This window comes from Halichoerus grypus, chromosome 11 (genome assembly GCF_964656455.1).
Source record: "Halichoerus grypus chromosome 11, mHalGry1.hap1.1, whole genome shotgun sequence".
Lineage (NCBI taxonomy): Eukaryota > Metazoa > Chordata > Mammalia > Carnivora > Phocidae > Halichoerus > Halichoerus grypus.
In genome coordinates this window covers 103,050,589-103,061,410 of record NC_135722.1, presented here as the reverse complement: position 1 = coordinate 103,061,410, position 10,822 = coordinate 103,050,589, and the positions used below count along the sequence as shown (strand labels likewise).

The 10,822-nt window shown below is 45.4% G+C and overlaps 2 protein-coding genes across 4 annotated transcripts in view; both read left to right on the top strand.

Moving 5' to 3' along the window:
- The first annotated feature begins 387 nt into the window (after window positions 1–387).
- C11H11orf52 (chromosome 11 C11orf52 homolog) lies at window positions 388–7,774 on the top strand. 2 transcript variants are annotated; one of them, XM_036075472.2, is made up of 4 exons: window positions 388–582; window positions 5,417–5,454; window positions 6,590–6,642; window positions 6,863–7,774. In XM_036075472.2, the coding sequence occupies exons 1-4, from the start codon at window positions 551–553 to the stop codon at window positions 7,109–7,111; spliced, it is 372 nt and encodes a 123-aa protein (XP_035931365.1). In that variant the 5' UTR covers window positions 388–550; the 3' UTR covers window positions 7,112–7,774. The 2 variants fall into 2 exon arrangements, with proteins under 2 accessions (XP_035931365.1, XP_035931366.1); XM_036075473.2 differs by lacking the exon at window positions 388–582 and adding an exon at window positions 2,889–2,993.
- A 412-nt stretch (window positions 7,775–8,186) lies between these two features.
- The window catches only part of DIXDC1 (DIX domain containing 1), a 66,750-nt gene continuing 64,114 nt past the window's right edge, over window positions 8,187–10,822 (top strand). The window contains exons 1-2 of one of the 2 annotated variants that reach the window (XM_036075433.2): window positions 8,187–8,276; window positions 9,394–9,485. In XM_036075433.2, the coding sequence (XP_035931326.2) occupies window positions 9,429–9,485 (57 nt within the window). In that variant the 5' untranslated portion in view covers window positions 8,187–8,276; window positions 9,394–9,428. The remainder of the gene's footprint in view (window positions 8,277–9,393; window positions 9,486–10,822) is intronic. The other variant, XM_036075435.2, reaches the window with a different exon arrangement.

Here is a 10,822-nt window from a genome sequence, read left to right as displayed (position 1 = left end):
AGAGACTTAAAAGGAATCCATTTCCCTAAATTTAAGTTTCCAAGAGACTCCCATATTCAAACCCAGATTCTGGACAGGGATAATAAGAGACTGATACAGGATACCTTGAAAGTGAAACTCCATTAAAACTGAGTAGTGCTGGGGAAACATAAGTTAAGACTCTTCACTCCATTATAGAGGATATATTTCAATGACAGTGTGGGATAGTAGAGAAACACTTCCTAAGGAAACCCAGAGCCCTTTTCTATCTCACGTTTCTTTTCACTGAAGCTTGAAGCTCAAAGTTCATGGCTTCATCAAAGCAGCTCCAAATCCTGACGGTGAGATAGCTCTCACCTAGAGCCGCATGTGTGCTCCTCTACCCCTTGGCCGGGAACGGTCACCTGGGAATCACTCCAGCAGGTGGCTTCCAAAGTCCAACCTGCTAGGTTGAAATCTGACACTGACAGAGACTCCCCGGGAGCCGCTACTGAAAGCTAAACCAGGAACCAGGAAATGCACCAGCCTCTTTCTGTAGAAAAACAGCTGGGCTCCTCGGAGACAGAACACCATGGGAAACCAGCTCTGCTGTGGGGGAAGCTGGTGAGTAGGGGCAGAGGGTGGAGGGTAACGTCTCTGTTGGTGGACATGGGGGCCCAGAGAAAAAGGGAAAGCCTGCAGATAGTTCTCTACCAACCTCCCACTGCCACCTCCCTCTGCCTGGCACATCTCCGGGTGCCAACACCAGAGCATTACCTCTTTCTGTGTTCACTCCTTTCAGAAAGCCTCAGAAAACACAGCCAAGCCTGCTGACTGTTGAGGGGCCAGAGCCGGACTGGAATGGTGAATTGGCATGGTTTCTCTTTGTCTTCCTCTCCTTTCGCTCCCTTCCCTTCTTCCCCAGATGATAATCACAGTTCTAGTGTTTGAGAGATTACTATGCTCCAGGCACTTTTCAAACAATCTCTTCCCAAAAATGCTGAGGGAGGTGGCCTTACTCCTCCTGTTTTTACAGCTGAGAAGCTGAGGCTCAGAGAAGTTAACTTGTCCCAGGTCACATGGCTAGTGAGGAAAGAAACCAATATTCCAACCCAGGCCTGTATGACTTCAGAGCCCATACTTTTAGCCACTACATAATACTGCCTCCCAAATCAAGCAAATCAACTTTGGAGAAATGTCATTTAAAAGGGCAGTAGTGGGGAGATGGAGAATATCCATGGACTATTTGAATATAGCTTTCACATTTACTTACCGTGTAGCCTTAGGCAAGTCCTGTAACTTCTCTTTTTCCCCATGTATACAATATAGATAACATGACCTATGGTGTTTAGATCATAGCATTGAAGAGCAGAGGATATGTGAAAGCCTCACAATAAATTATTTGTAGTGTTTTTACTGTTCTTTCCCAGAGGTGTAACGGCTCTAAACCCCCAGACCTGGTTTTACCTTGTTCACTGTTTTCTTAGCTAAACCTTCCAGGGGATAGTGGGGTTCGATCCCAGGACCCTGGGATCATGATCATCATACCTGGGGATGTCTTGAGGATGTCTTGCTCATGGAAAAAATCATCATTATATTTAGAGAAATAGATGAGGTACATTGAAAAGCACATGTGATTTGGAATTGGTACATTGGATTCCAGTCCTGGTCTTACTACTCATTCATTTATTAAACAAACATTTTAGTGAATGCCTACATGTACCAGGTATAATGACAGGAGTTGGACACTCATCCAGCTGAGCCACCCAGACGCCCTGACATCCAAGAATTTCTACAGAAAGGCTGTCACAGCTTCTTTCACTTCCTTTGTTCCAAGTTTTCATAGCCTTCATTTTTGGTTAGTTCTTCCTCTGACGGTGGTAATCGCAGCAGCTTTTACTGATGCTCATTATACGTCAGGCACCTAACTGAGTAGTTTACATTTTTTATATAATTCCTCCAATAGTCCATGGGGTTTAGGTTCTATTATTATCCTCATTTTATTAATAAGAAAATAAAAGCTTGAGGAAGCTAAAAACTTGCTGAAGTTCACACAGCTAGTCTGATACCCTCAGTCTGACTCTAGAGCCTGGCTAGAAACACTACCCCTGATATTCCAACCAAAACATATTTTTTTCCTCTTAAAATATTAGTAGGACCAGGGGTGCCTGGGTGGCTCAGTCAGATAAGTGTCTGACTCTTGGTTTCGGCTCAAGTCATGATCTCAGGGTCATGGGATTGCACCCCGCATTGGGCTTGTCGTGCTCAGCATGGAATCTGCTTCAGATTCTCTATCCTTGTGCCCCTCCCACTCACTCTCTCTCTCTCTCTCTCTCTCTCTCTCTCAAATAAATGAAACCTTAAAAAAATTTATTTTTATTTTTAAAGATTTTATTTATTTATTTGACAGAGACAGAGATAGCGAGAGCAGGAACACAAGCAGCGGGAGTGGGAGAGGGAGAAGCAGGCTTCCCGCCGAGCAGGGAGCCCGATGTGGGACTCGATCCCAGCACCCTGGGATCATGACCTGAGCCGAAGGCAGATGCTTAACGACTGAGCCACCCAGGCACCCCTTAAAAAAATTTAAAGTACTAGTAGGACTGGATATTGTTCTCCTCTGTTTCTCATTATCTCAATAAATTACAGAGACTTCAAGACAGTATGTCAATTAAAGAGCTTTTTATTTTAAAATATCATTATTATTATTTATTATTATTTTCTGATTACAAAAGTGACACACATTCACTGTAGGAAATTTGGAAAATCCCAAAGAGCAGAAAATAAGAAGCAACCATAAATATTCTAAATATATTTATAGCAACCATAAATGATGGGAACATTTCAGTCTATTTCCATGTGATCCCTTTTTTTTTTTTGGTATACCTCAGAGTTACATTTATTCATGCCACAAAGGAAACAACATGTCTACAAGGGTACAGCGATGCTCCATGTTCCCAACTAACAGAGATTGCTGAGACTGATGTTCCATCTGATGTGTACTCCAAGTAAAGCTGATTAATGATGACCATGAGCAGGTGCAGGACTCAAAGCTTTCAAAGCGCGCCTGGGTGGCTCAGTTGGTTAAGCGACTGCCTTCAGCTCCGGTCATGATCCTGGAGTCCCTGGATCGAGTCCCGCATCGGGCTCCCTGCTCGGCAGGGAGTCTGCTTCTTCCTCTGACCCTCCCCCCTCTCATGTGCTCTCTCTCATTCTCTCTCTCTCAAATAAATAAATAAAGTCTTGGGCGCCTGGGTGGCTCAGTTGGTTAAGCGACTGCCTTCGGCTCAGGTCATGATCCTGGAGTCCCAGGATCGAGTCCCGCATCAGGCTCCCTGCTCAGCAGGGAGTCTGCTTCTCCCTCTGACCCTCCTCCCTCTCATGCTCTCTGTCTCTCATTGTCTCTCTCGCAAATAAATAAAATCTTAAAAAAAAAAAAAAAAATTAAAAAAAAAAAAAAAGCTTTCAAAGCTTTCCTTCTTTTATCAGCAAGCCTGATTTTATAAACGGTGAAGCCCATTAACCCCGTTCCTACACAAATCTCCTGGTAAACTTGGGTATAGTAGGCCTTCACAGGGATCCAGACATTTTTAACAAGGCTTTGAATCATCTCGGCACAAAACCCCTGGCTCAGGCGACCCCAACCCGCACGGCCAATGACTCGGAAAGGTCACCTCCATGTAATCCTTTTGAAATGCCTATGTGCATAGCTTTTATCCCAAAACATGCTTTATTATCCTTTTATTAACTTAAAGAGTAAGATTCTCATGCTATTAGATGTTCTTCCAACATGTTTCTTAAATGGATGTATAATGGTCTATTGATTGGAGATGCCATTTATCTAGTCAGTTCCCAATGTTACACATACAGGATATTTCCTATTTTTTGCAATTGTAAATAAGGCTACAATGAGCGTCCATATTTGTACCTGCTTATTTCTTAGGATATGGAATTGCTACATCAGAGGGTACATACTTTATGGTTAAGCCTCCTTATACTTTTTGTCAAGTGCATTCCAGGAAAATTGAGCGAATTTTTATTCATACTACCAATATAGGAGAGTACTCATTTAGTTTCTGGAATTCTGAGCTAAAAATAAAATCCTATCAACTCTGAGTCTAACAGAATATTCCATTTAGGTTGTGTCCAGGCATTGTATAGTATCCAATTTGGGAACAGGCTCCAATCACTAAAACTGGGTCGCCCAAATCTGTTGCTTTAGAATTTATGTTCTCTTTATCCATTTAAGTAGAAGTAGGAAAACAGTGGCGACAAGGGGCAAGGAATTGGAGGCTAGGATAAGGCTATGACTAGACAGAGGTTTAAAGGAAAAAAAAAAAAGGAAGAGCTGAAGTGGCAGAAGTAGAAAGACCTAGAAGCTTTTCTTCTGAACTACCTGTAAACCTCAGATGGTGATTCTATCTGCTCTGAACTCAGCAAGCTGCATTAAAAGCAAAAGTCAAACCAAAACACAAACCTCTGTCAAATATGTGTGGGGAAAATCATGATTTTTTCCACAGTAGTAAAATGGACATGATCTAGAAGTTTCCCTTCCTCTCTCTATCTCTTTCTTTTTAGTTAGCAAAAGGAGGAAATTTCCTTGTGGAGACAGAAGTCACACAGATAGGGTTGGCTCTGGTGAGAGTTTGGAAATGCACTAGCAAGAAAAAGCATCCGGAGTAAGCCCCAAACTATTCAGCCTATTTCCTCAGACAAGTGTTTTTCTCTGGCCATCAAACAGTTGACAATCACAGACACACTGGCTCCACTGGGGACCCCAGGGGCTCCGAAATGAGCCTGTCCTCCAGCTCAGAAATGAGGTCTGTCCTGCAGTGAGGACAAGGTAGCTGAGTCACTCACCAAATTCAGAGCTCCCTGTGCTGTGCATGTTAAAGGTTAAATAGCTCTCACTTTCTCTGTTAATTAAAAACAAGGACAGGGAAGCAGGGAGGGAGAGGACCTGTTAGAAAAGGGCTTTCAGGGGTCCTAATTTGTTAGCCCTGGTTGTGGCAGCTTCTGTGACTCCCAGAGTGAGAACCCCGTGTTAGCAGAGACCCTGGGGGAAAAAAAAAAAGGCACCGAAGCTGCAGCAAGAGGGTCTCTGAATCCAGGAATATCCCATTATTTGGCAGGTTTCCCTTACCCTCTGCTGGGATTAGCCTGTTAGACAATCCCAGAATAGCCCTCAACCCAGCTATATCCCTGGCATGTTGTGCCTGGTTGCCTGAGGCTGTATTTTGGGTTTGGTTATGTCAGTTGTACCACTCCACCTTCCAGAACCATCCTTGTGGGAGAGATGTGGTACCCTTGATAAATGCTTTCAGGCTGACTTAGGGTGAATCTTTGTTAGGGTGAGAGAAGGTCATCCCAGAATGTTAAAGAGGCCACAGAACAAATGGTGAAGGTGGGAAGACTGAGGCCAGGACTCTTACACGTGGGTGATCTGTGTTTCTTTTCACAGGAGCTGCCCACCAACTTGCCAGAGGAAAAAGAAACCGGGTAACTGGGTGTTGGGGGCGGGGGCTTGGAGTGGTCGAATTAGAGAGGAGAAGATGCTGGAACCAGTGTCTTTGGAAAGGGCATAAGGATGAAAAAGAGGAGTAGCCTTGGAAAGGGATAAAGGGAGATAGTACACCGGAGAAAATCTTCCGGGGTTCCAGACCAGCTCTGAAACTCTGGGTCTCATCCTTTCCATTATCTTAGTGGCAAGGTTGGTTGCTCATTCTTTCCTTCACCCAGCAAAAATTAACTGAGCACTTATAGTGTATGTGAGGCACTTTGCTGGGTCCCGAGGAGGCAGAGAGGCACACTATCTTGGTCCTCGAAGAGCTCAAAATCAAGTTTGAGAGACTTGTTTACATATAAACAAGTAACTGCGATGCAATCTACTAGCGCTATAATAGATTCACACTCATACCGGGGGAGAATGGGAGAAAACACCAATGTCCAAGGAATAATATAGCAAGTTCTCAAGCTGGAAGAGGAGCAGAGAGGAAAGGGTAGGCAGTGGAATTATCTCTTGCAGAGGAAGGAAGGATGGAAGGATGGAAGGAAGGAGGGAGGGAAGGAAGGAAGGAAAAGGAAAGGAAAGGAAAGGGAAGGGAAGGGAAGGAAGGGGGAGAAAGAAAAGGAAGGGGGAGGAAGGAAGGAAGAAAGAAAGGGAAGGAAGGGAAGGAAGGAAGGAAGAAAAGAAGAAAGAAAGAGAAACAGGAAAGAAGAGGCTGAGTTAATTGAAAGCGACTGATTGGTGTGGCTGAGCACTTACCACATTGCACTGTAATAGTCTGTATTCACATTTGTCTCCCCTAGTAGACTGTAAGCTCCCTGAGGCAGAGAAAATAGTCTGCTCATCCTTCTAGCCCCAGAATGTGGCACACAGCCTGGCAAAAAATGGGCTCTCAACATGTATTTGCTGCACTGTGTCAGGGGCTGGTGAAAAATGAGGCTGGAAGATATTATGGGCAGAGCATGAGAGGAGTTTGGATGTGGGAAGGGCAGCAGTGAAAGAGGTGAGAGCAGAGGCAGGGAGATTAGTTAGAAACCCACCATAATAGTTTAACGGAGATTCAAAGAGGGCAATCTCAGTAGAGACAGGGAAGAGAGGATGAATTTAAGTTGGATTTCTTCCTCTCAGGGAGCCGAGCAGGACGGGCTCTGAAGCAGCCGAAGCAGCAGAACGGTGCAAAGGTAATGACAGGCCTCTGGCCCTTCCAGGGGGCTGCTCAGACATGTGATCTGAGGACTCAGCTTTTTCACCCTGCCACACATCTCAGTTATCTTGAACCAGAACTTGCTGGTTCTGCCCCACAAAGGAGCAAAGGGGTCGGTCAGAATTGCCGACCCTGCTTTGTGGGTGAGGGGCAAAAGCAAGCCAAGAATCTCCCTTAATGCTGTCTGTTTCTTGCAGGCCTGTGACACAAGAGGACATATTGATGAACAGGTGTTAGAGAAGCCCACGTCTCAGGAGAGGAGTCGAGGCCTCAGGTTGGAGGAGAGCAGCTTACATTATGCAGACATTCAAGTGTGCAGCTCTACCCAGCCACGCTCTGCTCTGGAGGTGAAGAACCTGCAGTGTGAAAATGCTACGCAGTACGCAACCCTTCGGTTCCCCCAGGCCACATGCCACTATGACAGCAAGAACGGGACCCTAGTGTGAGCGCTGGGGAGGACAGACCTGTTTCCATCATTTTACCACTACTCCCCTGGGGAGACTCTGCCCTGGGGAAATGGCTGGCAGCCCAGAGATGGCTGCCACGTTTTAAAGAACTCCAGAGCCCTTGTGAGTGCCCCCAGTCTTGCCCCCTCCCCTAGGCCTATCTTTTACTTGCCACCATTAGCTTGGAGTGGTATTTGGGTTAGCTAGGGGTGGATGGAGTTCCACAAAATGAGGGGGGCTAGGATGAGGGCGCAGGAAGTTTTTTGACCCCTTCCTTTGCTCCTGCTTTCAAGAAAAGTGCTAATAGGACAGGTTACCCCAGCACTTGAGCTGATTTTGTTGGGCTTAATTTAGTGGTGTCTCTTTTACACACCTTAAACTCCAAAGCTGAAGAAGGAGAGGTGCTCTGGAAAAGCATTCTGAGTTCTTGTGCACAGCCCCCAGAGCTGGCTTGGGCAATTCCTTCGGTGGTTGGGTCAAGGGTCCCAGAACCTCAACAGACAAACGAGGGCAAGGGCTGAGGCGTGGAGGAAGCGATCTCTGACCATCGGTTACGGACACTTCAAGTCATTGACAGCACTGCATGGCGCGGAAACTCCCCTTGGTTGCACTGTTGGCTCTCGTAGGTGCGGAGCCGCTAGGATCAATAAATCGCATAAGGAACATGCCTGGTGCATTTTCCGGGGTGGGGGTCTGCAGGCTCTACGTAAGCGAAGCCCTCAGCCTGAGGGCAGCCGGGAAATCCAGACACTTCGCGCGCGGGACCCCACAGGCCTTGGCTGGGGCGGAGCGGGGCTCTGGTTCGGACGCCCAGGAGGCGGGTTTCCATTTACAGAAGGCGGAGCTCCCTGGGCCAGTCCTGGCATTCAGGGGGGCGGGGCGGCCTCGGCCCGCAGGAGGCGGGTCAGGGAGGTAGGGGGCGGGGTCAAGGCCTGCTGGCGTTGCCGTCTGGGCCGCTAGGAGGCGGAGCCGGCCAAGGAAGGGGCGGGGCCTAGGTTGTCAGGGTCTGGCTCGCGCCGGCAGGAGGTGGGCGGGGCCGGGCGGGGGCCGGCCTCCGCGTCACCATGGCATCGGGAACGCAGCGGTGACGCCGTAGCAGGAGGAGGCAGAGCTCAGAAGGGCTGTGGACAGAAATGTTGAACCAGACACACCGATGATTTAAGAGGTAGGTGCTGAAAGCGGGGGAAGGGAGGGCGGGGGGGGGGTGCCTGGAAAATATACTTACCACTGGTTGAGCATTCAGATCAGAAAGAGGGACACACCGAGGGGTGAGATGGGGGGGGGGGCGTAGCTGGAAAGAAGGAGGCGGAAGTTTCAGGTTCTGAGCCGGCTCTGAGCCTTACATGTTCTTAGGGTGAAGTTCCAGATTCAGACTTTCAGAGCTTGGAGTAGTAATGCACGTCCCCTTTCAGTCTGTATGCCATCCTTCCCAAATACCGATGCCCATCGATTTATCCCTAAGAGGGATGATTCCTTAGGACGGACACAGTACTGAGAATGGAATCACAGCACAAAATAGTTGGTAAATCATAGTATCGACTTCATAGAATGTTTGTGAGTATTTAAAACAGTTGGAACAGTACACAGTATGTAGTCAAATGTAGGCTGCCATTATCATCATTATCATCATTTTCCTGGCCTGTTCTCTGGCGTAGACCTAGAGCAAGTGGATTCGGAAGAAGTGGCTAGAAAACTTCCTCCACTACTAATTGGCAGAGCAACTCCCTAGCCTGTTTACTAGTAGCTGGGGTGTAATACCATGAACTTTATTTCCAACAGTTATTTACTATGACGGTCCAATAAGATGATGTAGGTGGTAACACTTTGTAAACTTAAAGTGCTATGTAAAAATTTTTGCCTTAAAATATAAATGCAGCCTTTCTAGGTTAAAATGGAATTGCTGAGGATGAATGGAAGTGCCCATAAGCAGAGCTCCCAGTATTTGTCTTGATTGTCTTCAGAATTCTTACTGTGGTCATTTACTGATAATCTTAGGGAAGAGGGAAAATGCATTGTTGGTTGACTGATAGGGAAGCATTGCTCTTTACTTTATTACTATTAAGCCTAAGTGGCTAGTTTTTAAAATACCCCTGGGATAGTCCTGTTATGATGATAATATCTTTGGCTGGATTTCCTGCTAACCAGGGTCCCATTTCTGAAACTTCTTGATGACATAAGTTGATAGATTTGGGGCAGGGGACTGACACTACTAGATTGGTTTAGCTCTGGAATTTTTGTTCCTGTCCTGTATTTTTGTACATTCTCCCTCTTCCTATTTTAAGGTGGCCCTGATCCGGCTTTTCTAGGGACTCTGAAGATGGGGACTCAAGTGGTTAGGAGACTCTGTAACTCCCTGCTGCCAGCAGAGCCCTCTGTAAGTTTCTGGTGTGCTGTTGAAAGGAGTGTGATGACATTAATGGAATTTTGGTACAGTTCCACAACTGGGGGATTTCTCCGTCAAGACTCAGATCCTGGAACAAAATTGTCGTGTATTTGCTTTCTTTTCTTGCTTCCCCTTCTTGTAGAAATTCTATCTCCCTTGATTCATTATTAATAAAATCAGGGAGAAGTTGAAAAATTATAGCAATTAATCAGAATATATGCAGTTTAAAAGATTTAAATAATGCATGTTAATTATAGGGCATTTGGGAAATATTGCAAACCATGATTTTATTTATTTTTTTATTTTAATTTTTTAAAAGATTTTATTTATTTATTTGAGAGAGAGAGAGAGGGAGAGAGCATGAGCAGCAGGGAGGGGCAGAGGGAGAGGGAGAAGCTGACGCCCCACTGACCCAGGTGCCCCTAAAACAAACATTTTAACAACTAACAAACATAAAGTTAAAAAAAGCGAGAATCAAGGGGTGCCAGGGTGGCTCAGTCGGTTAAGCATCCAACTCTTGATTTTTGCTCAGGTCATGATCTCAGGGTCATGAGCTCCAGCCCTGCATTGGGTTCCACACTCAGTGGGGAGTCTGCTTCTCTCCTTCTCCCTCTGCCCCTCTCTCTGCTTGTTCTCTCTCTCTTTCTCTCTCAAATAAATAATAAATAAATCTTTAAAAAAAATGTTTGTTTTATTACAGTTACAAATGTTTGGTAAACATTATAATGGTTCTAATTTTCTTGACAATTTTTCTGTTTGTTCAACTTTTAGATTCCCCTCCCACATTGTAAATAACAAATTGATTTCCTCATTTAAGACTTTTTTTTCTTAGGATTGGGTTCCAGAAGTAGAATTCCTAGGTCAAAGGAGGTGAACATTTTAAGTAATAAGTTACCTTTTAAAAGAAGTATCCTGGTATCAAATTATATATACATCTTCCAGAAGGCAGAGGGTCATCAGCTGAGAGATAGAAGGGTTCTTGGTAGAAATCTGGCTACCTCTTGCAATGAGACCTTAGGTCCTGCAGAAAGATTATTTCATGATAGTGTGGTTAGTAATGTGGGGCCCTAACCTATTATGAGTCAGCAGTCCACAGGTATGGGGGCTTGTGTGGTGTTTACACAGTAGAGACATTCAAGGGTCACTTCTAAAATATCCACCAGATGTCGCTAGTCTTAATCTCATTTTTACCTTAGGATAACCAGCTGATGACTTTTGAGATGTGAATTTCAAAAATTCATGTAGAATGTATTTGCATATCTGCCTAAGTACAGTTTATATTAAGCACTAGCATCTGGTGATTACTTTGGCAACATCCTACTCTAGGC

What these genes read in the sequence shown, in the direction of transcription:
- C11H11orf52 (XM_036075472.2), top strand. Translation starts at nt 551, where the DNA reads ATGGGAAACCAGCTCTGCTGTGGGGGAAGCTG. An exon ending in CCAGAGGAAAAAGAAACCGG is followed by an intron (nt 5,455 to 6,589) that starts GTAACTGGGTGT and finishes TCTTCCTCTCAG; the next exon opens with GGAGCCGAGCAGGACGGGCT. An exon ending in AGCAGCAGAACGGTGCAAAG is followed by an intron (nt 6,643 to 6,862) that starts GTAATGACAGGC and finishes TGTTTCTTGCAG; the next exon opens with GCCTGTGACACAAGAGGACA.